This window comes from Pagrus pagrus, assembly GCF_965226575.1.
Source record: "Pagrus pagrus genome assembly, chromosome: 2".
Taxonomy (NCBI): Eukaryota; Metazoa; Chordata; class Actinopteri; order Spariformes; family Sparidae; genus Pagrus; species Pagrus pagrus.
The window spans coordinates 24,540,114-24,567,640 of record NC_140186.1 but is presented as its reverse complement, the minus strand read 5'-3'; the positions used below and the strand labels follow the sequence as shown (position 1 = coordinate 24,567,640).

The following is a 27,527-nucleotide window of genomic DNA, read 5'->3' as shown; positions in this document are numbered from 1 at the left end:
TGGAGCAATGTTTGAAACTTTTACAATAAAGAGATAGAAATAAAAAAATTAAAAAAAACAAATGAAAGTCACAAAAACGGTCAATTCTTTAGTTTAAATTCACTTCCATTCGGCCTATCAGCTCCTTGTGCTCAGTTAAACCCGCTCAGTGCCAGAGACAAACAGTGTCAGCCTGTGTGTGTGTGTGTGAGTGTGTGTGCTGGCTGTGCAAACAGATGGATCATATTAAAGCAGTGAAAATGAGAGCAGCATGCAGGTTTGGAAGAGCAGCATCCAAAGACTGCTGCCGCTCCTCAAACTTCACTAAAAACCTCTGCAGTCGGTAAAGATACTCTGGATTGTTCATTTATTCATTGACTGTTTTATAACCACTTTTTCCGTGTCGGTCCTGTGTTTCAACAGTCGACCTGCCTCTTGGGAAAAGAGAAAGGCCTTGACAGAACAAATAGTCACACGTGTGCTCCAAACGTCTGTTTGGTTCTCGGGCGGTTTTCCCGTGAGAAAACAGTCGGAACAGCGAGCATGTTACTGACTCGTCACATTCCCCCACACAGCCTGAGCTATGTAACGCATTTCGAGAAATACCGAAACACAGACTCCCCTACACACGCACACACACACACGCACACCACTTCCCCTCACTCACTCACTCACTCACTCAGTGCTGTTGAGTAAGCCTCTGTGTTGGGATAGCCAGTTAAAGTATCAAAACTCATTCAGAGAAATTTTTATATGAACATTTTATAATATTAATAAAATATTCATTTCCCTTTTTGATTGCTCTGGACCTCACTGTGCTTCAAGCCAAAGGAAACCTTCGTCTGACTGCAAAACACTCAAAGTGTGAGTGAATGGAGTCATGAAACACTTTCTGACAAGGCACCCTTTATACAGTGATGCAGCCATTTGTAGGCTAACCAGGAAGTTAGCATCGCCCGGGTTCCCTCTACAAAGGATTTTTGCAAAATCGCCAAAAATAAGCTCTGTGGCAAACACAAGTTTATGATACTAACACGTTTTGTTCAGCAAGATAATCTTCACAGATGAACGGCACATATCGCGAGAGGTAATAAGCTAACGTTAGGCTAGAAACAGACTACATCGCAGTCGCGTGACTTAAACGTTACCACCACTAGCGTTTTACTATACAATTACTATTCAAGTTTTCTGTCAATTGATCAACCTACACGTTGTAAAGTTAGAGTTAGAATAGTTTTGAGCTAAAGTCCACCTGTTAAAACAGACTAGGGAGTAGACGAGTCTCCATGTTTGGGATGATGATGTTTAATGTCCCTGACAACCTCTGTAGTCTCATTTATCCACCTGTTAGCAACCGCTGTTTTTACGACATGTAAGCGGTTTATAATTAATTTAAGGATGAATTTTATGACGTAGAACAAAATGTGTAAATATCTTAAGCCTGTGGTGACTACAGGCCTTCTTTCAGGCATTTAACCAAAAGCCCATTCAAAAAACCCAATGACTTTGAGACGAGGGAACCAGATGTGCAAAAATGCTAACTGATTTCCGTGTTTTGGACTCATTACTGCATCAATCTATAAACGGTTTATAAATCGCAACTAATGGCTTCAATCACTATTTGTTAATGCTTTATAGATCAGTTCAGCCAGTAATGAGGACAACACTCTGTTATGGGAAAGATCCTTGACCTTTGATTTATTGGACCATATTTCCACTTTACTCCTGTTAAAGGGCTGCAGAGGATGCTGACCAAGAAACTATTAATTACTTCATTCACTAAAGGTGCAATATGTAAGAATTTTGGCAGAAAAAACATTCAAAAGGAAGTTTTGACATTATGACTTATATGTACTGTGTTGAAATGTGTGTTTAGCATGCTATTCAGCGAGACCACCCCGGTTCAAAGCTGCTGGCAGAAAGAGGTCTTCAGGCCCATTATTAAATGAACAAAAACATGATGCACCTTTAAGCTTAGGTGCATTGACAATCCCTCTATCAAACGACCTGACAGGCAAGGTGATTTTCTACACTTCCCTTCTAATGCACAAAACACATTCCCCCAGTTCCTGGATTTGAAAAAGATGTAAATTGAAGCCCAAAGATCTGGAGTTCGCCAGGCGAGTCCGACCTGAGTCTAATCTTGTCACCACAGCCGAGGAAGTCTGAGCTGCTGATGTGCCGTTTGACCTCATGTGCTCCTTCACCATGTGAAGTATTTACAGAGCAGCAGAGCCTCTGACCTGCTCCCCTTCTCCCCCCCGCCGTCACCTGGCTCTTCTCAAGAGGCCTGACAGGAGGAACGCTCCGTCTGTCCACACACTGCTTCCTCACGGAGCCACACACACATTCCTCTATCTCTGATTTCAGTCTACATGACCTTTATTTCCTCACAACTCGCGCACAGCACGCTCCTCTCTTTTTAAAACCTTTATTTACCCACAGGGTCCAACGGAGCAGCTCCCAACTGGATCTGTTTGGGAGGTTAAGAGCCTTGCTCAAGGGCAGCTTCACAGTCGTTGTTGAAGGAGGAGGAAACATCAATCAGCAGCACCAACCACTTCATACTGAAGAAAGCAGTGAAACTGAAAACGAATTAAATGTAATTCAGGCAGACCAGCTTACTGCACAGACCTATAGCAGGCACATACCCTTGTTTCCTGTTTCCTGAGGAAGTAATGCAATACTACCTACATAAGACCTTAAACATGCAGATGCACTGTTTTGGGACCATCTCTTGAGAGGGAAACACCACAGCATCTATCCTACAAGCCTCTCTGAGCTGTCTTTGTCATATGAACTGTGTGCTAGTATCTGCCTGTTTACATGGAGATAAGATGTGCAACATTTCTGCATTGTTACGGGTTGTAATTGTATAAACATAGGTAATCCCACAAATTATTTTTAATTATTATGGAGCTTCCCAATTGACCAGCAATTGAAAACATGACAGACAGTGAAAAATCTGGAGGCACACTCAGCGATACGTCAAGAGAAAACATAATTGATAAGTCGTGACCCGATGTTAGCATTCAACAACTTCCTTGCTAATATTACCGTTTGACTACATCCCATACAATGTCTTCAAATCAATAAAAATGTATCTGCAATTTAAATAATCTGAAAAGTAGTTTAACTTGAATTTCACAAAGCTACTTAGCTTTCACAGGAGCATCACCATTTGATTTAGTGTCTGATTTACCTTGTTATATTATAACAAACTGAATAATCAAGATGTTGTTCCATCAAAAAGGATTATTTTGTCATTACAGATTACAGCTGGAGAACAATAAAGTAAATGATTGTAGAGGGAGAGAGATGTTGAAACAAAGGAATGTGGTAAAGTTCCAGGTGAATGAAAAAGCCTTGAGTGTGTGACCTCTGTCAGCTCTCTTCACCCAAACACACCCCACTTTTATCTCTTTGTCTTATCAGCTGCACTACCAGAGAGCATACGGTTGTGTAAGTGCATATGTGTGTGTGTGTGCATTTAGTTTCTACGCACATGCACGTTTATTTGACCACCGAGGGCAAGCAGGCTCCAGGGTCAGGGTCATTCATTGTGTGTGTGTGTGTGTGTTATCAGGTCTGATGTCTGCAGAGAGACAGAGTGTAAACACTGAGTAAAGCTCTGTTTACGCTCTTTCTGAGTCTCTTTCATAGATTCTCCATTAGAGCTCGCTCTGATCATCTACCAAGTGCTTCATCACGAGGGCAGAGTGGGTAAAGCAGACAGGATGTATGTAGACAGAGTGCGGCCTTACTTAAACAAATCACTTTAGTTCGTTACGTTCTTAAATATATGGTCTCCATTTGGTGGACATTTATCCAAAGCACCTTATAGCTCAATGACTGTGTATATGAGAGGGACCACAAATAACTGTCAGGCCTGCTGCTCACTCAAATATTTAGCAACAGTCATGGTGAGCAGAGTGGATAAATGTATTCAGCGTGTGTCCAATAAAAAGTTATGAGGGATTAAAAAGCCCCAAAAATGTACTTAAGCACAGCAGCGATTTGACTTCAATGCCAATGTAAATATATGCTAACATGCTGACAATGATGCAATGTTTATCACGTTCACCATCTCAGTTTATCACGTTAGCCTTCTAGCGTTTGATGATTAGCTGTACAACTGAGGCTAATGGTAATGTCATTAGCATAGCATGAGTTGAATATTGAATAAAGGTATTTCCAACACTCACCAACTTTTGACCTGATAGTGGAGCTTGAGGAAAATTCAGTGGATCACCAATGCTATCATAACGTATCCACTGGGAGCCATGAATGTCTGCACAAAATGATGGGCAAGTTGTTCTCATAGGTGTTGAGGCATTCCACAGAATAATGGTTGATCTGAAGGTGGAGGATCACCAAAGTCATCAGGATACGTCCTCTGGGGACCATGAATGTCTGTGCAAAGTGTCACAGCAATGCTTCTCATAGTTGTTGAGATCTTTTAGTTGGGACAGACCAACTGACCAGTGCTAGCCTGGTAGCATGAAAAATAAACCCAGTCACCACATAGTTAAAGGGTAACTCCACGAATTTTACACACCAGAAAGCTGTCATTTTGAAAAGGAAGAAGAATGTGTGGAATCAAAAAAGGTGTAATTGCTGGTTCTGCAATGCTTTTCCAAACCTGGTGCCTAAATTACCCACAATGCAATTTAGCCTCTGAGTGACATCACTGGAGGCAATTTATCAGATTACATGCAGCTTCCTCTGGAGCCACAAAATACTTTTTTTTTTACATATGCAGTTGTACTCCCCAAAATCTGTAAGCACACTTTAATGTGTAAAATTGGTGGAGTTACAATCAATTCAAATCTTGCAATTTTTTAATTGAAAAGAAAATAATCTGCAATTATTTCGATCATTTAAGTTTTTTTTTTTTTTACTTTTTAAGCAAAAATACCAGACAGTAAACTAAACATCTTTAGCTTTTATACTGAAAACAAGCTATTTGAATACACAACCTTGGGTTTTAGGAAATGTCCCTTCATGAAGACAAAAACAATGAATCAACTAACCAAGAAACTAATCATCTGATCAATCAACAGTTATCACTGGTTGCAGCCCTACTGCAAAGAATGACATGTCTCAGGAAAACACCGTCTTGTTTAAGTGTTTGTGTATAGAATTACAGAGGGGGAAGAGGGGTCTAGATGGAGACTGAGTGCTAAGTGGATGTGATATTTTTCTCAGCCCCTACACAGCACTGTACTGTGGGTGGCAGAGGCCTGGGGGTTTTCACCTCAAACCCCAGGCTGAGTCAGGCCAAACAGTCTTACAATTTATCAAAAACAATGAATTCAAGCCAAACTTCTAATATGGTGCAGTGACTCTGTGCCTTCACACCACTGTGCAAATGTACATTCAGTCTATGATAACAAACAAAGGTAGTGAAAATAAAACTTTGGCAGAGTCGAAGACCCCTCTCCAGTTTTTTTTTACTGCAACTGCTGTTTCCTTACAAACTGCTGTGGCCAGATTTACAGTAAGGCGGACCACGTCGCCGACCCAGGAAACAACGCGGGAGATTTTGTGGGGAAAGGTCTGTTTACCTTTGGGCAGAAAAACTCCACAGTCTGTGAGGTAAAATAAACTTTTTGTGTGTGTTTGTGTATCAGAACTGTTCTCTCTTAAAGAGGTTATTGTTCTTTAGATTTCATAAGAGACCCAGGGAAAGAAAAACAAATACGCAGTATCCATGGTTGTACATTTGTAGCAGATGTGTGTGTGGATCTGATTTTGCACAGTTGCATCAGAGAAGTTAAGAAATCAGTGAACGACTCAGGCTATAAAACATCTCACCCTCAGTAAGTTGAACCTTCTGCGATGACACGCTTTAAAGTTTAAGTATAAAGGTTAGCATACACCAGTCTCAGTCCACACAAGATTAGAAAACACAATAACACTTTATTCCTCCAATGGTCAACACTGGCAGTCATCACATCCTCTGGCACGATAAGAGTAAAATATAAAGGCCTTTAACATGTAATTAATTTACCAAATCAGCCCTTCTTGTTTTCTTTCTTGCCAAATCCTTCAACTCTGGGTCAGGGTGTGGTGGCCTCTATAAGCTTAAACATCCTTGTTCGAGCTCTTAAAATGAAAAGTTGTCAGAATATTGTCTTTCTTGCCTATTATTTGATGAGAATATCAACGCCACTCTCATATCTGCCGGTTGAATATGAAGCTATATCCAGGAGTCTTTGCACAAAGACGAGAAACAAATGGAAACAACTAGCCTGGCTCGAATGAAAGGTATCACAGTCTGGCTATAAGCACCTCTGAAGCTCAGTTTAATCCACACAAAAACTGAAGTGTAAAAATGAACACAAACTGCACCCATATTGCCATATTTTTTGTACGTATTAATTGAGTACTTACACTAATACTATCAATGACTTACAAGCACTGTGTGGTTCTATCTGACGTCACTCAGGCAGAAGTAGTAGTATCATCTGGCGTTTACCTGAAAGCTACTGTGTTGTGACAAGTGACCAAATGAAACAGGTTGTTTCCTTGAATAACATCACGGTTACAAGTTTGAATCGAGGCTTCAAACATTCCTGTTCACTGACTTTCCAGAGGGCATTTAAAAATATTACATTTCTTTACTTTTGCACTTCTTACATCTTTTAAATCCACTGTATTTCTACAGTTTTATTGAAATCATTGTATTTATTTAATCTTTTATAAATTGTGTTATTTCCCGTTTCTTTTTCTAGTTTATGTATTGTTATGCTTTTATGTAAAACACTTTGAATTGCCTTTGTGTATAAAATGTGCTTTTCATATAAACTTGCTTTGCCTAAACAAACGTGATATGAAGTGTTAAATACTGAGTTTAAGAGCTATTGGTAGGCTCATTTTGTAACCTTTGGAAAGAACCACGATAGACGTTTCCTCTTGTTTCCGGTCTTTGTGCTAAGCTGTCTGTCGTGGCTTCATATTTAATGGCCAGATATGAGATGGTGGTTTCAGTTTTCTCCCAGTGCTGTAGATCAGGTGTGAGGCAGAGAAATCAGGGCTGGGATGTGTCGTTCCATCAACTCTGCCAAGTGAAACTTGAAGAACATTTCCACATTCTTTCCCATGCATAAAAAACATCTTTTAACACTTACAATAAATAATAACCATGTCTTTCCTTTGTCGTGGTAGTCTCCATTCCAGTGTTCAGTTCACGTTTCCTGTTATCACCTGCCTGCCAATCCCACAGTCCTCTGCCTTCCTCTCAGCTGCCTGTTAAATCTGCAGGAGTCCTCCTGTCTTCTCTGTCACCCTGAGCAGTCAGTTGAAATGGAAGTAATCTATTCCTTCCTTTAGCTGCAAAGAGTTGAGGTTTTCCTCCAGGACGCCTCCTGTCATGTCCTACACATTGAACAACAATATGAGTGAAGCAACAGGAACAGAAAGCATGGTGGAAGGTCAACACTAAATCACAAGAAAGCATCTAACTCTTGTATTTGCTTTGTCTTCTGAAGGTGCTATTTGTAAGACAAGTTGATTTTTGAGTCATATTCCCAACGCTTTGGGATGTAGGACGGGTCGGTCACCATCCAAAAATCAACCTTTCTTACAAATAGCACCTTTAAATGAAGGAATGAAGGTCCTTCATGTCTTCAGTATTCTCTGCTGTTTGTTTTACCTACTGAACTACAGTCAAAGGTTATTTGCAGTACACTCGGTTTAACAAAGTTCACATGAATTGTACAGTTGTTGATTATATATATTTGACATCTAGGAATAAAAAAACGTGTGATTGAGTCCAGGTGTGAGTGTGTGTGTGTGTGTGTGTGTGTGTGTTATATAGAATGAGAGAGAGGGAGAATGATTGAGTCCAGGTCTCCTTGTCCTCTGACTATAATTACTTCTCCCAATTCCCATAATTGAGCAATTAGTAGCCCCCGTAGGTGGGGTCACTGGATTTGATGTCTGAATCTGGCTAGGTGGTAAATAGGCAATTAGTGATTTGGCTGCCAGAACAGCCATGTGTGTGTGTGTGTGTGTGTGTGTGTGTGTGTGTGTCGTATTTTAAATGAATAGAAAGTGAACGAAAAGAGAGCACAAAATGTTCAAAACTCGACAGTGGCAAAAACATCAGACGTTTGCACAAGCATCATGTGATCAAAGATCAGGCTGCTGTCTCTACCCATTTCCTGACTGCCCTCTGTGTGTGTGTTTGTGTCTGTGTGTGTGTTTTGTCCTGTGCCGGGCACACGCCCTTGATCATTATGTCGTTAACTTAGATTACAGACCTGAGGGACAGGCGGCCAGAAACAGCAAACATACAACACACAAACACGCTTTCTGCTCACCAGTTTAACACAGATAATGAAAGGAGCGGAGGCGTCTTTGTAGTGCAGCACTGGGATTTTTGGCTTCGGTCTTTGCTGGAGGGATATCAGGAGAGAGAGAGAGAGACACAAAGCACATATCATTGTTGGTCACAGCTTCATAGAAATCCGATTCACTGGACTAAAGTGGTTGTGACCTTTCGTTTGAATCTTATCTTATGAAGCTTAAAAAGCTCATCCTTGGCTTGAGGACCTTGTTTACATTGAATCACAATAAACCCGTTGTACTTAGTATCCACAGTGGTTGATCTCACCTTGGATTCCTCATATGTGTAAAAGCCTTTCTGGATCTTGTTCTCATCGACATCACAGAAGGCCTTCACCTGATGAATGAATCAGAATGGTGGTGAAAGAGAAAAAGGAGACGTTTTCCACCACTTCTACCCACTGACGGGCAGAAAACAGCAAACAATAGATATAATTTGGCTGGTGTTTCACATCTGACTGCAAAGCTGGTGGTAACGTACCTTCTCCTGATTGGTCGGGCTGAGGCAGCGGTACAGCTTCCGGCCCTGTTTCCCAGCGTTCCATATGGTGAAGCTCTCCCATTGGCTAAGAACTCTCTCCTGCAGGAAGTCCACTCGCAGCTTCCAAATGGTTTCTCTGGAAACAGAGGAGGTGAGTTCAGGATGAGAGGGCGGATACAAAAGCAGGAAGTGTACACGCTTTAAATGAGAGATGCTGTCAAGATTGTTGGATTAATTGAGTGAGAAAAAGACTTTTGAACTGAGGAAGAGGAGCGGACAGATATACTATACGCAGTGATGGGATATAACTAAGTACATTTACTCAAGTACTGTACTGAAGTACAACTTCAACATACTTTACAATATCAGGCAGGTTGTTATAATGTCATGGCTGATGTTAGGGTGTATGTTCCACCATCACCTCCTTCTGGTGACTGAACTGACTATGGAAGATTTCACCAACCACGACTGAATGATATTTAAATGGAAACGATCGCTCAACCCTTGTGTTTGGACCATTTGGCTAAATTGTCGATGTGTTTACAGCCCGTCTGATCATCTGACTGCTCGTGTTTTTCTCTCGCCAGACTGTTTTAGTGAAGTCGCCAAGTCCCTGGATCTCAGTAATTACTTTGTTGAGCACGATGCTGAAAACAGCTGAAAGAAATTAAAGATACAACTTCAGAATTACGACCTAAACGGTATTAAACTGAAACAATCCTCTCTCCTCTTTAAATACATTTTCCAATAGAGCTCACTGTATTTAATAAAAACTACAGACAGATTTTGCAAGTGGATGAAAAAAATTGTGCCTGTTTTAAAATTAGCTTGTTTTCCTGTTGCATGCACCTTGACTGATATGCACAGCTGTGCACAGGCCTCACATACACATACACACACACACACACACACACACACACACACACACACACACACCTTTACACTCAGATATGTCTTCACACTTTTCACCTCCTCTCTCTCTCTTACACACACACACACACACACAGGCATGCACTGATATTGAGTAATTACATGGACACATGCACAGGAGGTGCTCCACTCTCATCTCCTGATGTGAGTCTAACAGTGGGCCTCACATGACAAACAAACCCAAACCCACCACCATGGAGGAGCGCGGGTGGTCTCCAGAGTGTCCTCTGTACATTCTCCATACAGGCTTTGATTCTTCTAAGACATGGCAAAAACATGGCAGAGACTTACTATAAACTCTGTCTGTATACACATACTGAAGCCTTCATCCTCCTAATACCCTGCAGATCAAAAGGCAAACACACTTTCACGCACTCTGGTGTAGCATACGCACGCTCACATTTATAAACACAGCCCTTCTGTGTTAAGAAGCCTCTCATCTCAGTTACTCATTGGCACCATCTTAACTTCTTTTAAACACACTTCTCACCTCACCAACATCGCCTCTACAATTACATGTGCGTGTGTGCGACACAGAGGGAAGATGATGGTTTCATTTGACTAAAGAGAGGAAGTAGGTAGGCTGTGGATGAGGAGGGGTGACAAGAAGTAGGGGAGAGTGGAAAGTAGGCTTGAAATAGGCATCCAAAAATAGACAGATGATAGATGAAGACAGAGAGGAGGATGATCGGCGAAGGAGTGCGTCAATGCGGGCAGATATACGAGGAGCGGACAGATGCAGCGGAGGAAGGAAGGAAGGAAAGACGGGAGGAGGAAAGGAAGGAGGGATAACAGGAAAAGATGGGATGAAAGGGAGGGAGCTGCGGGGGAGGGAAAACAAGAAAGACTCTCTCCTTTTGGTGTGTTTTAAGTTTTGTGGCACACCTGCAGACTCTACATGACCCTGCTGAAGTGCAGGCAACAGCAGGAGTGATAGGTCCTTCACACACCCACCCACACACACACACACACACACACACACACACACACACACACACACACACACACACACACACACAAGCACCAGCTCAGATTCCCTCCCAACAGCGTGAGAGATACTGAACATTCCAAGGGGAGAAGAAAACAGGTTGAAATTCCTGATTAATATGCTGGGAAAGTGTCAGGAACTCCAAAAACATTCTAAAAATCTGAAGATTACGAGACATGGGTCCGTGTGTGTGTGTGTGAATTAGTGTGTGAGAGTATCAGGCCCTGAGAAAATCTGGGATGCCAGCAGGCAGCTGTGAGTAGGTGGAGGATCAACGCTGTGTCCAAGTATGTGTGTGTGTGTGTGTTTGTGATGGCGACTGACTCTTTCACAGAGTGTGTGGCAGCCTGCTCGTGGTAACGGTACACCAGCTGGCACTGATCGACTCTGGACACGCCCCCTCCTTGGCGAATACTCTGGTAGAAGAAGAGCAAGTCCTCCGGTACTCCCTGGAGAGGGAGAAGTAAAGTGTGACAGGATCAATATCAGTATTACAGTTTTATATTAGAGCCTGATTGATGCATCATATGGCTGTTATTATTGGCCGATACTGGCCCACCACAGATACATTGTATCGGCAAATATTTTGTTGGATATGCACTGATATGAGATAAAGTTATTTATAATTATTAAATTCCCAGTAAAGTTCACTGTTTCTATGCACTGATGTCATTTTAGACAATAAAGTTTATTGTTCACCTGTAAAATATCCTGCCTCCAAGCCAAGTCAAAGAGCCATTGTTTAAATGAACGTTTTAGTATCCTGATTACTGACTGAATTGCCATTTTGTTTCATTCACTGAGCCTGACATTGTTCAGTTCAGTTCAGACCTTTATTGTCCCTCGAAGGGAAATTTGACTTACAGAAGTGGGTAAAAACACAAACATAACATACAAGAGGACATCCCGATAGAATAACAACCAAAAGAAAATAAAATGTAAGTGTTCATACATTGGAAGAAATGTATGTCTCCTTAGCAACAGCTAGTGTATGTGTGTGGGTGTGTGTATGTTTGTGTGTGGGTGTGTATGTCTGTCCATATGTCTGTGTATGTGTGTGAGTGTGTATGTAAATGTGTATCTGTGTGTATGTTTGTGGGGGTGGGAGGTTTGTGGTCTTCATGGTGTTTTGTATTGTTTTGTTCTGTTTTGTTCTGTTTTGTTTTTAACCTCTGTGAGGCACTTTGTGTTACCGTACAGTATGAAAAGTGCCATATAAATAAAGTTGATTGATTGATTGATTGAATGGTAGCGACAATAAAGTGCTGCCTAATAGTGCAGTCAAGGTTTTAGAGCAAAAAAAGTGCAAAGGAAAGTTCATACCTATGCTCGATTGCTCCTCCAAGAGTGGATAGTCAGAGCAAGCCTTGCCATTTGTCCATCTTAAATATCTGACATAGAAAGCTGCTGTGTGCCAATTATTCTGCTGGCAGTCTTTATACAATATTGGACAGCCGATTTTTGTCGTGCCCTGAAAGATTACTATACCAGGAGATAAAGCCATCAGTGTGTCCGTGATTTCTCTTTGGGAGGAGCAGACATTTTGTTTTGTTATCCCCAAATCAATCCGGGCCAGTGGAAAGTGATGTGTTTTGCGGCGGATATGAGCAATCAACTTCATGTTTTTCCCCTTGATCAATAACAATATGTTGATTTAAAGGGGAATTCCACCAATTTTACACATATTCATTTACAGGTGTTGTGGAGAACCAGTGCATTCGTGAAAACAGCTGCATCAGTCTTATCTGCACTTCTTTTCTGTTACTATTTTTCACCAATGTCACTATACAGCCAGCTATATAGGAAGATTCTTACGTTCTTACTAAGCTCTGGTTGGTCAAATGTTTCTCTGATTGAGGGAACAGCTGTCACAAACAGAGGTTTGGAGCCAGGCAAACATTTTAAAATAAAGTGAGCAAAGGCATAAAATGGAGCTTAACTGAGGGTGGATTGACACTTGGACTGTGTTAAATTAGGGCAAGCAAGAAAGAGATAAACAAGAAAGAAACACTAACACAGAGTGAAAAGTCTTTGGGAGCAGTTTTGGGTGTGAACTCTGACCTTGCCTCCCTCATCAAACGCTCCGACATTCAGGAACCAGCTCCTCGAGCAGAACCATGTCGGCATGACGACTGTGGGCCCATGAGACGTGTATACCTGAGATACAAGAACAGTTCAGACTATGTGCACAACATTTGGACATATACAGGCTATAAATTACATAATAATTGTCATAAACTACTGTATACAGTGTTCATACTGGTCCCTGTGATGGGACCAAGTTTAGTACATTTTGCTGTCAAACCCTTGAAGATCAACGATGAATTTGTCGAGATGCTTCATGGAAATGTTTACTCAGAGAACTCAGGACACAACATGTCTATTTTTACATGTCTTGCTCTATTTTAAATATAGTTGAGCCAACATTAAGTGTGTTAGTAATGTGTTGGGTCACTGCATGTCAAAAGATATTCCCTCATTTGGTGCAGTGACAAAGACAGGTTAAATAAGACTACAGAGGCGAGAGGTAAAAGGAAACTACAGGACAATGAGTACAGCTGATAATACAGTATTAGATGCTGAGAGTATAAATAAAGTTTTATCATTTTCATATAAACATCGCTTCATGTTAAATGCAAACAAACAAACAAACAAACAAACAAACAAACAAGTCTGCACTCGGGCTTCCACAATCAAATCCTGAAAGAGTGTCTGTGGTATGTAATTAGATTCATCCTCATCGAGCTCCCCCTCTCTCACACACACAAATACACACACCCGGTGCAGGAAACAACATTTTATTTCAGCTTTAACAATAAAATAAATTCTTGTCGCGGTTAGAGACCATAACATTAATATCAGCTAAAACCTCTCCCGGATTTGGCAGACAGCTCGGGGATTTTTCCCAGTTGGCTTTCAGGAACAAACAGTCAAATCTGCGTAAGTTAACTTTGAATTCTGCAAACAAAACAGGTTAGAGTGCAGCCACATGAGCTCTCTTACAGAAGTGCGCGCTTCCTGGAGTGTGCAGGGGAAGGATACCAAATTCCACCCTCTGGCACGTGATCGTTGACTAATGAGTTTGTTTTGGCCTCTCTTTCTCTTTCTAACCACAACCTCTTTAATACACCAGGACCACTTTACGGCCTCTAAAACTCTTTCTCATTATACCCCCACCTCATGCCTACGCATCTCTCCAGACCCCCACCCCTTCTTGTTCCTTATTTTCATCTGTGTGTGAGTGAGTGTACGTTTTGTACAGCAGCAGTGTTGCGTTTTGAATCGGAGAGTCATTCCAGGTGGATGTTTCTTCGTCACAAGTGTTTCAAATGCTGAGCTTATATATCTGTGTGTACATGTGCATGTGTGTACATTGTTCTCGGTGGAAGTGGAACACTACTGCATAACTGAAATGCATCACAGAGGAAGAAAATTGTGAAAAACATCTGGATTCAGCCAGTCGAACAGCTGGACAGAATCGAGTGAGTGAGTGTGTATGTGTGTGTGTCCACCTACGTACCACTCCTCTCTCTTCTGTTGTAATATTGCAACATTTTGCAGATGTATGCTGTGGCCAAAAGCATGAATAAGAGGAATAAGAATGAGTTCTGGGAAACCAGGGGACAGAAAGGGGGAGACAGTCAGCGTGGATGGGAGAAGTAAGTGGGGTTGGGCAGGTTTAGGATAACCATATCTAATGTACTACAGATGAACGCTCAGGTTCCAGCTCTGGATCAGGTTAAACGAGCACCACTCTGTGTAAATCTCTGGTTTAACTCCGTTAGATTCAGTTTCTTTTACCCAGAAACAGAAAGTAAAGGCACATAAAGTGAAGCAGGAGAAGGGGAAGGGAAAGGAGCTGCTTTTAAGCCCGCAGAATCAATGTATGATCTCATTCTCATGCTCCATGAAACTTAATATCATATAAATATCCTGGAATGTCTGCTAAGGAGTTATGCAGACGGTGTGTGTGTGTGTGTGTGTGAGAGAGGGTGAGTGAGTGAGTGTGTTTTAGAGAGAGCGGGTCCAGGTTGTCTTGTATCCTTGGTGACAGTGTGTTTTGTTCAGTTGATTTCCATCTCTACATAAATAGAAATACTGCCAGTGGTTTACTTTTTATATCACTCGCTCCCTTATCATTTGGTGATTAATGGGACTATTTTGTGTGGTCAAAGTATTTAGTTGTAAAAGTTGAAAGTGTAAAGATTTTCACTTAAAAACACCTTGTGTAAGATATGGCTTACTCCAAAAGTCACTCCAAACAAATAGGGGACAGAATATCATCTGACTATAGAGTAAAGAGTCGCTGTCCGTCTGCCTGCTGTATGTATCTACTTCACACATAGCAGGGTACTGCTGAGGACCCAAGGAAGCCCGGTGTCAAATTTGGTGCAATTTGGACGTGTGAAATGTTCAATATGAAAAACTTTCAATAAACAGCAAACACCACTCAGTTTCAGCGCTCTGGCTTCATGACTGCAGACTGAAGCTGGGCTCACACGTGATTCCCCCTCTCGTGATCTCATGGGGAAGCAGACGTAAACAAAATGTTGCATCAGTGTGGTGCAACAACTTGCAGTAGTAACGAAAATAAAACAAAAGCAGCAGGTTACATGAGTCTTTAAGAGTTAGGTGACAGTCAACAGGGGTTGTCTATTCTTCAGCGAGAATTGGAGGGGAGATTTGTTGAAGTTTCTGTCAACAGCAGAATGCTAGCTAACATTAGCCTGAAGTGCTAAAAAGTTTATCATTGCTTGGCAAAACTGTCAGCTGCCCTGGGATGCCTCTCTAATTTGTTGCTGTGTTCTGGCTCGGAAAGTACGGATATAATCATGCAGATTTTAAACCATAATGTTAAAAACGTTTGCTATTATCTCGGCGGCCCTGATGGGCCTGTGAGCAGTTCAGTTCAGGAGCTGGCCTGGGCCAGGACCTTGGATTAGAGGAAGATTATGGTGTTTACACCACGGGCAATGGAGCCCAGCTCAACCAGGATCAGCAGCCTCCAAGTGAGTGCGGCTGGACGCTGAACTGAGAAAAAACAGAACAGACAGGTCCCAGTTTGAAGACAGGTGATTTACTACACCTCTGACAAGGACTCTGACTCCAAGAATGAATAAGACGGCAGGCAGGGACAAGAAAAAAAAGGAGTTAAGCGGGAGAGGAGTGAGAGGAAGTATGGTCTTCACATCTTATTTTCACATCCTACTCGCTGACCTGAGGTTTATTTTGACAGGACCAGAGGTGATTGTTGGAACAAAGGAAAGTCACAAAGCAAATCTTGGAGTGAAATTTGAATTCAGATGGTGTACAGTTTTTTAGTTTTCTGTTTAGTAAGGAAAACATTCTGAAGGTTTATTTTGTTTATTTATATGTGGAAAAAAAGGTGAAAGAGTTTGTGAAACATAGAAAACTATCCACTCCAATACAAATCCCAGCTGAAACAACAGGGAGCTGTCAGATAATCGCCTCTTGTGATACAAAGTGGTTTTACAAAACATGAGGGGCCGCAGCTAGCTGGTTAGCATGCTAACTTCAGTAAACATCTCTGTAACACAATACATAGACGTCTCTTCACACCCTGCTGATAATATTAGTTCATTTTTTGAATATTTTAAATTAAAGTTATGTTTATATTTTCATATTGTCTGATGTCGTCACATAGTATTTTATATCTGTATGTTTTTTTCTGATATAAACTGTCTAAACATTAACATCAGTTTTGCCAATCGCAGTGTGATATTAAAGTTTAATTACGGCCAACACTGTGCCAGAGTAGTGACAATGTTAATAGATTTATTATTTGAAATGGTCTGATTAGGTGATATTACAGGTGAGACATGTCAGATGACACTTGGATCCTGACCATTCAGAACTTGCCATCTTCATTTATTTCACCATCTATGACGGCAGGAAGCTCCAACTCCAGCTGCTCTGGCCCAACAGCAGCCATTTTTCTGTTCTGGTTCATAAAACAAGCTGAGGCTGAGCCTTTAAATGTTGGCGATGGATTTGTTTACAGTAACTATACTGTTGTCTTTAGTGATGCTAATACATGGCAACTTTCACAGCAGTATACTACAATAAGCACTATATCAGTTGAAACAAAAACACGATAAAATGAACTTTTCCACTGCCAACAGTTTCCACTATGGACTACCCTCAGCAGACAGCTGGCAGTGTGACAGTCTGTTTCCTCTGGTGGGACTGAGATGGACGGAGAGATGCAACGTCCTCCGTCCAGCCCGCTGCCACATTTCCGTGGAAACTGCAGACAGCAGGTACGTATCCTGTTTCTGTCTGACCTGGTCGCTGCCTGGCACATGACCTCTTCCATACACACAAACACATACACAGACATAGCATGTGTGCCCAGACACACACACTGTGCCATGCTGGGGGTATTTACCTGTGTGATGAGCTGATCCTGACTGATTGTGTTGATCCAGCGGGTGTAACGCTCAGTAGACCCCTCTGGAAGCCTCTGTACTTTACAGCCAATCAGCTATCATGAAAACACACATACATGTACAGTATATATGAGCATGGCATGCTTTTTTCTGTCAGACACCACTGGAAACATTTTCCAGGAATTCTGGAAAATGTTGCCATACATGTAACTAGAATGTTTTTTTGTCATGGGTTGGCCTAACGTGGTAAATCACTTCTGTTTTAGACACTATGACCTCAAAATAAAGGTACAGCTAAACAGTCTAACAATAAAAAAAACACATCAATGTTTACAGGTCCTGTACACAACATTCAGCCTCACTAGATGTCAGGAAACAACTGTTTGATATGTAAAGATGTAGTGGAGTAAAGACACCCTGAGCTGACAATGATGTCACACTCCCTCTCTGTGTCTTCTGTTTTTTGTTTGGGATAGCCGGTCCGGCCCGCACGTGTACGTTACTGCATGTGAGCCGCCTCCCTCCAGAAGCTTTGGACTGCTCAGTTTATAGCTACAGCAAGCAGGGTTGGGGACAAACACCAGAATCAAGACTGCATTTGCATGAAAATAGGTCTACCTACCCTTCAATACTTAAAAGTAGCCCAATTCCACAGGAAAACCACAGACTTCCTTGCGAAGCAAATAATAGCCAAGGCGTACATCCTCTCGCTCGCCTAATGTACGTACATCGTCACTTGACGTTGTCACCAAAAGGGTAACTATATTACGTTATCTCCTGTGTTGAGGGGATGTTTTTTTCCTTCTTTTTTTGGCATTTCTAGCAGCCACCATAGTTTCTCCTATACGCTTGAGACTAGATGTATTTAGGTATTTGCAATCTCCAACATCACCATTAGATGCCGCTAAATCCTCCCCACTGGTCCTTTAAATAATCAATTAGTTGATGGATGGAAAACTAATTTACAACAAATTTGTCAGTTAACTGTTTTTTTCCTGACATTTGACAGGTCAAACAATTCATTGACGAAAACAAAGGTTAGTTAGATCAACATTATGTAGAAATTGGCATTTTGTGTGATTTGGCGCCCCCCACTGTTACACCACTCTCGTATATACAAATCCCAGGTCTATCAATGTGTCAGAAGTAATGTAGGTGCTAACTACAAACAAAACTCATTATGTTATAACAAAGTTACATGTATGTGTTGAAAACTTGTATGTTGAAGTAAACATGTATGTAACGCTGTGATCCTCCCCTCTCACTGACGTTACACAGTGCAGAAACAAGTGACAGGGAGGAGTCACCCTATTACAAGACACTGTACCATCAACATGTAGTATATAGTGATAGTATAACACTAACGAGAGGCTTACACAAAGAAGAGGGAGGTAACAGAAATGAAAAATGAAACAGGACCACGTATTATTCAGCAACATAAAATATTACAGTCATAACAGCGGTAGTCAGGTTGTTTGTGCGGGGCAGCAAGCCTGCTGTCTCCATGCTGTCTCCCTCACTTCCCTCACACACATGACCTTTAACCTCTGACCTGGCAGGCCACAGAAAGCATCAACACCGGATACTCACACCGTTACGCATGCCAACTGCATAGAAGCACACACACACACACACACACACACACACACACACACACACACACACTGTCGACAACAACATGAACATTTTTGATTTTCGGGGAGGGATTGGTCAGAGAGAGAAAGGGAAGAGGAGGGTGGGACGCAAGGAGAAAAGAAAGGGAGGAGGGGTGAAGGCAGAGTGAAACAGAGAGGGAAGGAAGTGAGTAAGCAAATACTTGAGGGAAAACTTACAGAGTTTGGGTGGAGGAGAGACGCCTCATGCTGCAGACGAACTCTTTCAGGCAACATAACATCATCCTGGAAGATGAAAGATTATCAGTTAACACACAGATGACATGTTAATTATAGTAAATAAAGTTTAGGTTTCACCATTAACTTATATGTGAGCTGCCAGTATCTACAGTATCTATCTAGAGACAGAGAGCCCACGAATAGCTAGATAAACATCTATTTCAGAGTGATAGGTAGGCTGTGAGCAAGCCAGATAGCTAGCTAGCAAGGTAGCTTTATTAATCTCGAAAGGGAAACTGCAGTTTTACAGCAGCTACTTCTCATGAGATATAATTAAAATGCCGACATAAAATAACTTATTCATAAAATGGAGACACAAAAACATGAATAAAGAAAGAAACATCACAGTTGTAATACCCGTATACTTAAACTAAAATAAACAACACATTATTTTCCTGGACTTTGTGTGAAGAAAGAAGACAGATGTTTATGAAAGAGTATTTGAATGAAGAGACAAAGATAAGTTTCACTTTGAGGTTTCAGAGGAAAAGGCGCACCAGGATATGAACAGTGGACAGCAGGACAGAATTAAATGTACGAGGACAAAAAGAAGAAGTTGACTGTTTTCTGAGAAAGCAATCTTATTTTCATTGAGTTTTCATTTAATTCTGGCAACAGTCTATCAGCAGAAAAATAGTCTTTGATATACTGTATGACTCAGAAACAAAATAAAGATGAATGTGAGATCACAAATTCAGATGTTGTGGCCTTCGATTTGCAGTTTTAATAACTCAGCCTTTGGACAAGCGTCCTTAAAGCACTGACAGCAGACATCCACATGAACATACACATATTAAACACACACACACACATACACACACACACATATATATATCAAGTACGGCTCTCAGGTCATTAGTCATGTGTTCTGACAGGTCTGACAAACAGTCACTGAGCTGCTGATGTGTCTACATACAGCCTGTATATTTGGACAAACCAACATGATCTAATTAGTTTTGACTCACTACTGTATGTGTTATGGAAAACATCTGGAGAGTGAAATGAAACATGCTCTCTCTGACACACACACACACTTACCGCATCCTGAAAGCACAAGTACTGTCCACAGCTCTGAGATATTGCCTTATTCTTGGCATATCCCACTGAAAGAAAAAACACAACTGTATATTTATGTGTGTGTGTATTTTGTGTATTTCCATTATGATATTCAATCATTACACATGTGGCAACATCAAAAATCACCTAATCACAGTCACATACATGAGGCAGGGAGCCCATCGCAGTAATCACCACGCTGTTTTATTTCTGTCAAACATTATTGATCCCTGATTAGTCTTCAGGATATAAAACTAAACTATAAACTTTTGAAACTAAACAAATCAAAGCTTCTACGTAATCACTAAAGATGTTTTCACATCATTTAGATTTTTTATGAACAAATAAACGCGAACAAAGTGAATTTTATGCATTCAACAATGATAATGTGGATGAATATACGTAGGCTTTAAAAAAAACCCTTCTCACTAAAGTGACGTAAAATTACAAAGTGTAATTTAATTCAAACATCTGATTATTTCCCACTGATGTTTTAAATGAAAGACTTGAAATGCAAAACAAAATTAATTTACTGTTTTCTATTTAAGATTTAAAGTATTTCCATTCCAGCTTTTCTGTTCCCCACTTTGACTTTCACATTTGATGTTTCCCTCGTCTTTCCACTGCCACTTTCAGTTTCATCTGTACAATTTAAGCTTCCGGTTGGAGCATTTCCATTTAAGGTTTGGCATTTTAATAGTCTTTAATAGTCATGAGCAAAACCTTTAAATCAATGCTAAAATCAACTGGAAACCAACGAAGCAGTGCAAATATGTCCCATGCCACATATCCTACTTGAACGGATCACCAACATACGTTACTCATTTCCTTCAGTCACTCTTTGTGTTACAAGCATTTTTGACAAGTTAATCTAAACTCAAGGTCCACTTACTAGCTTTTTCTCAACTATAGTCCTTCCCTGCAAAAACATTAACTACAGTCTATTGACAGATAACATTGGCCGTCTGTGAACACCAGACCCAAACTGGTCACAGGATCTTCTGGGAAGATGTCACTAGAGTCTGGGCATATGGTTGAAAGCTTGTGAAAGGCTAGTGAGCTTTGAGTAACATGTGTTGTGCTCAAATTTGGGCAAAGTTTAGCTGATTTTAGGACCATTTCTCCTTAAAAACTGTCTGATCAATTCCTTTCATTTGTCTATTCTTTAGGTCAACATATCTGGCTTCATATGTAAAATGAACTGCTGAAGTCATAGTCTGACCAGATTATCCAATCAGGACCTGGAACTGATTGCTGATCAGCAACCTAAAAGTCTACTGACCTCCTCTGGGTTGTGCAGAGTCGTGACCAGAGATCACTAAAGTGATGCCCCTCGCCTCCAACCTCTCCCTCCAACCCTCCACCACTTTCCTGGAGTCATCCTTAAAGACACATACATACACAGAATTTGAACTTCAACTGAACTCTCATATTCTGAGACAAGTTAACCTCTCGCACTACTAAATGTGCCAACAAACCTACTCACAGTGCTTGCGTCGTCAAAGACAGAGAGCTCCATGGCTCCAGTGAAGTCTTGGTGTAACACGGCCTGCAGACATTCATCCAGCCAGCAGGATGCATTGTACATTGGCATGACAACACTCTGATCTCAGAAAACACAGAGAGGGATTTTACAGTCAGTGCAAGCAGCAAAAAAATAATAAATAAGAGGAATTAAATTGGAAAATGGATGAAAGTGCTGCTTGTGACACTTCTTAAAGATAATTTGTGATTGATTTCTGGGACAAATGATTCAACAGATAGCTTAATTTAACGGTATACCAGTGTTTAGAAGAAGACCTTAGTTCTTATTATCTCAGTACATCACTGTGTGTGGGAGAGTGTCAGTCTGTCACCCACCACATCCACATCCACTGCCCTCCTCTCCCCCTCCTCCTGCCCTCCCGGCGGTGTTTCCGCTTCATTTTCGGTGGTGCGGAGTCGCTTCGCTGGGTTCATATCTGAGCCACCTCCGGTCCCTCTGCCCGGAGAGTCCGCTACTTATCTGGGCAACGAAACAGCCGCCGGCCGAGGTCTGAACTCAGTTTAGCAAACTGAATATGGGATGCAACTATAGCTGAAAACAATGAAGTTGAGTCGAGTGGTGTTCAGAAGGAGTCGGCGACGAGCAGTAACCCACGCGGGCTACACGTGAGGAAAATGTCAGTTACAACAAATGTTTTCACTGTTCTGTAACTTTAATGGATCCAAGTCAACAAAAACATATTTTGAAAGGTCTTCTGTGCATTTAAGTGACGGTGAAGACGACAGACTGAGCGAAACGTGTAGCCAAAACTCGCTGCGTGGGGAACTGATTCACAACTTCCGCAAACAATGAATTCCTGACGCTCATTGGCTCGTGCAAAACACGGACAGACACCTGATTCGCTGGAGCCGACTGTCAATCATCTGGAATAGTGACGTCTCCGACAGCTTGTGAGAAAGCTTTCTGGCTTCGTGTGTGTGTGTGTGTGTGTGTGTGTGTGTGTGTGTGTGCGTGTGTATAACTCCTAAACATTTCAAAATAAAAATAAACATTAACATACATTCATTCACATTGAATAAGCATGTGAGATATTCACTAAGCATCATTTAGATATTGCTTGAAATATTTTTTCTATTTGTCTGGAATTTCATGAAAATTCATATTTTGGTCATCAACAAACATTATTTGACCAAAAAATAAGTTTCTCATGGAGATCAATTCAGTTTTAATGTGATCTAATTCTGTTATGTTGTTTATCTGATAACATGAGGTGATATGTGACAACTACAAGGTCACGGTCAGGTAATGAACCATCTAGCTACAGTGTTACCTATGATTTGTTGAATCAATTCAATTGAAGACACTGATTTGACTACTGACATCATAACAGCATGACCTGTATTGAAATATATATATAGAATCGAATCATTTTCACTGTTGTTGAACATATTTAAACACAGTTAAAATGACAAAAGCAACCACAGTTTAATATAGTTTATAAATGCTTCAACATAGTTTCCAGTAATAAGTTGTTATCCCGTTAGAACAACTTATCTTTGGTTTATTCAGAAGGAGAACTACAGTGTGATTGAACATTTTTATTTTCATTTTTCAAATACATTTCAGATCATTTTGGGATTTTTAAGACAAATACTAACTGAAAAAAATGTTCCCTTCATATGTCGGTACCTGTTTTGTTTGAAACAGTGCAGCTCTCTGTAGCTTCCCTGATGTGCTGAATAGGGAACCAGATCAGTGTTTTTTTTATGTTAACGTTGGCAGCGTGGGAGGTTTGTCTTGGTGAGCAGACAGAAAAACAGGATGGGCTGAAATATTGTTTTCGACCGTTTTCATTTTCTCTAGTGTCAGTGTGTGTGGTTCATTGCAGTCTGTTAAATGGTATGTTTTGTACTACTGTGCCAGCTCCAGGTGCTGTATCAGTGTCAGTGAGTTAAAATGGGTGGGTAAAATGTATTTAAATCTACTGTGACTAGAGGTACTGTAACAGCAAAATGAATAAACATCACAGCACTGAACTTAAGCAGCGGTACTCCAACAGCTTAATTCAGGAACTGAGTCAGGAATCAAACAACATCACTCCTGGATTATGAAATATCCAAACTCTGGAGTACAGAAATCACTTTAATCCTCCTTTTAATCCTTTAATTGTTCTCTTTTGCTGTTGTGATAAATCAATTCATGAGCACCAAAAAAGACAAAAGCTGCTTAACTTCTTACCCACTTCCTCTCTACTGTAGCTAAAGTCCCCATGATATTTTTAATGAAATCCTCAGTTTCACTTCACAGACACACAATCCTGCTTAATCAGGGCACCACTCAGGCAGGATGTTGTTCAGAGATTGCGCTGCAGTATAATTGCTCCCACATTGCAGCAGCATCTCCACCAGACTTTGCTTAATTTATCACTTTGAATGCGTCTTTAAATTGGACGGATGCCTCACTGCAGGCCAGGAACAACAGCTCCAAGGGGGGGGGGGCAACATACCAAGGCCAGGATCAGGGATTATTCTCTCATGCTTGAGTGCATGATAAATGGGATCAAGAGAGAACTCGCCCTGGCTGTACAGATGCAATAAAGTGCACACACGCCTGCTTAACAGGATAGTTCATAGACAGACTGTGTGTGCTCTTATGAAAACAGCTAACAAAGATAAATGTTGTTAAATGTTTGGAACACTGTGAGAGTCCACAGACACCTTTCATTGATCCCTGCAGGAGTGTTGCACTGGGCCTGTGAGCCAAAACAGATATTAATTTCTGACTCATAGAGATTAATAGTTTCAGACAGCCATGCATGATTAACTAAGAGTGGAGTATATTACTCAGGTGTTTCACTCCCAGAGGTTCAGGTTGAGGTTATGAGTCCCTCTGAGTCTGTTCAGACTGTGGCTGTGAAGTTCCTCCAGTTCGTTGCACTGCAGGTCCACAGGGTCTCTGATAGACTTTTGCGATAGAACAAAATATTCTGCACTCGCTCTCACAACTGGTCTCACAATCTATCACCGCCGCCTGTTTACTCGCCTCCCTCCACCAAATCAACACCACATGGCGATATCGCATTTCAAACGTGCACACGAGTTGAGTTACTGTATCTGGAGGTCGAGACTGCAGCTGTTTCGATCTGCGATCCGACTGCACTTGTTTTTGCTTGGGCTGAAGTTACAGACATTAAAGAGATGGGAAGTGTGCGAGTGTGGCGGGAGATGTGGGCATGGTTGGATTTCCTTCATTCATGTAGTTTTGCTTTGGGATTTGCACCTATTTGACCTTATAGGAGAATTTGTGGTGGTTTTAATTAGAGCCTGACCAATTTATCGGTTGACCGATATTGTCTGCTGGTATTGGCCTATCACAGATATATTGGTATTGGTATTGTTGATATCGGTCGATATGAAACTGTGCTTGGGGTGATTCATAATTATTGAAAACTGAGTAAATTTTACTGTTTCAGTTCACTGAAACAATAAAGTTTAGTGTTAAAAATGTGTGTATATCTACTGATATATATCGATATAGGACTTTTTTACTCCCTAATATCAGTATCAGTATAAAAACTGCATATCGGTCAGGCTCTAGTTGGAATTTATCTTGTGCAATGACCCATGCACAGACACAGACACACACCGACACACACACACACATACACAGATACACACACACACACACACACACACACACGCATACACAGATACACAAACACTGTTGACAGGGGCCATTATCAGTCGTTCTTTCATTTTAAAACTTTATCAAAGGCCAGAAATTTCCACAACAACTGGCCGGACTGCCAAGAAGATTCCCCCTTGACTTTAGTGGATAACAATGTATCTGGAAATTGTAAAAGCCCAATTTCCATGATCCCAAGGACCAAAATAGTAGTTTTATGTGCCGATTGTCGTAAGAGAAGCGTGAGTTAAAGGTCCAATGTGTAGTTTTGGGGTAGAACTTTGATTCAGAGGAGAAAGATCTTCATTGACTGATTTTTTTTATTCCTAAGTAAACAAACTCTTTGTTTTTATGACTGAATAAACTGAATAAACAAACGGAACTTAAAGGACAACACAGTTTCATACTGTTTTACTTTATATTTGGCGGACTCTGCCACCTTTCTAGCTTAACAGTGTTCTGGGGCCTTATTTCTCTCTGAACAGCTTCGAAAAGAGTTGTATTAGTACCTCATTAATATTGTAAAAATTCAAATTCTTCTTCAAATCTATTTTTAATTTTCTCTCTCTCTTTGATGTGTACCTGCTAAAAATGCTAGATGTGAAAGTCAGTGGTGGAAGTATTCAGATCCTTTACTAATACAACACTGTTAAAAAGAAAATACTCAACAACAGGTCGAAGTCCTGAAGTTAAAATCCTTGTCAAGATACTTGTGTTTTACTGGACAGGACGGGTGTGTAAAATTGTAATCTGTGAAGTGAAGTAAAATGTACAATATTTGCCTGAGATGTATTTGAGTAGAAGTATAAAAATGGATACACTCAAGTAAGGTACCACACACTTTTACTTGAGTACCGTACCTGAGTAAATGTACTTCACTCCAGCCCTGGTAAAAGTATCATTTCTTCAGTGCGAGAGTTCATCAGTTTCTTTTCTTTAGAGAGTGTTAGGCGTTCCCATCATCAGTGAAATCAGCTGCTGCTGTGTTTGGCCGGATTTAAAAAAGCACACACACACATACACACACACTCACAGCTGGATGTGGTGTTACTGTGTAACACCTCATTACCACTGTGGTACAGCTGTTGTTTACAGTGCTAAGTCTTGGAGCATAAAGTGTGCTGACTGCTGTCCGAGTCACTCACAGACATGTAGTTGTGTACATTTTGAATCACAAGTGTGAAAGAAACACCTCTGACTGAATAGCTTGAGAGTAAAACGGCAGGATGCAGACTGTGTTAGTACTACCATCTAGTGTTGAATGAGCAGAGCAGCTCGTATCAGCTCCACGCTTTCCTCAGCCATAACATACAGTGCACAAACTCTGGCCTTGTTATGTTAGTGTATGTGCGTGTGACTGCTCTTGGTAGGGTGCGGTCAAAGAAAGAAATGTGCCCTCGGCTGAATCTGCAGCTCCCATCTACTTTACAACAATCTTAGGCTTATTGTAGAGATGTCTGGCAACAACTTTACTGTTTGGTTCAGGCTCATTAGTCTCATGGCAATGTGTTTGGCAAGAGCAGGCAGCTATTTTCTAAAAAACACATTATACACCACCTGCTCAGCAACAAACACCAGGCAGACGCAGTTAGCGACTAAGTTAGCTCGACATCAACTTTAAATCTGATGATATGTCAGTAATGTTAGCAAAACAAAACAAAACAAACAAAAAACTGTTACTGTTGGCAACCAGATAAAATATACCCTGCGACTAAAACATATAGGCCTGTTTTTACAAGCCAGGATGTTGCATAGGACACCTCCAGCTGGAGGGGCGTCAGTGAGGAAGAATAACTTTTAAGTCAATTATTTCAGACACTCAATCTACTTTATAAAGTCAGCAACGCTCATGCCTATGCATGTGATTCATTGTTAAATAAACTCAGTGGTTGTACTGCAATACCCGATGAGATGTTATTGATACCGATGCCATTATTGATTCTGCTCATGGGCCAGATTCTCTCCCCCATTGATTCCTGATCAACCTTGGTCGAGCTGGCTGTAGACTGAGAGATAGTTGCAGCAGCAGACTGTCTGACTGTCAACATCTAAAATGGATGAAATGAAAGAATATTTGAACAGCACTTGTTTTCATCTAAGTTTTTGTAGTCGAAGAAAAAATATGATCAGCTGGCCTGCTTGGTGCTAATGTTATAACATAGTGTATTCACGGCTGGTACTGCAGAGGGATTCGTTCATAGAGTGTTAAATATGTACACAGCGTTACTGGAATTTAAGGCCGTGTTGCATAAAAGCAATTTGTAGACAT

General features: G+C 41.0%; 1 protein-coding gene across 1 annotated transcript; it reads right to left on the bottom strand.

The window, feature by feature from the left end:
- Nucleotides 1-5,881: 5,881 nt before the first annotated feature.
- Nucleotides 5,882-22,425, bottom strand: b3gntl1 (UDP-GlcNAc:betaGal beta-1,3-N-acetylglucosaminyltransferase-like 1). The gene is made up of 12 exons (XM_084378506.1): nt 21,949-22,425; nt 21,575-21,691; nt 21,371-21,470; nt 20,071-20,135; nt 18,973-19,038; nt 17,140-17,235; nt 12,792-12,887; nt 11,055-11,179; nt 8,813-8,948; nt 8,600-8,668; nt 8,307-8,381; nt 5,882-7,359 (listed from the first exon to the last, which is right to left on the bottom strand). Exons 1-12 carry the CDS (start codon nt 22,045-22,047, stop codon nt 7,279-7,281), a joined length of 1,125 nt encoding a protein of 374 aa, XP_084234632.1. The 5' UTR covers nt 22,048-22,425; the 3' UTR covers nt 5,882-7,278.
- Between the last annotated feature and the right edge of the window lie 5,102 nt (nt 22,426-27,527).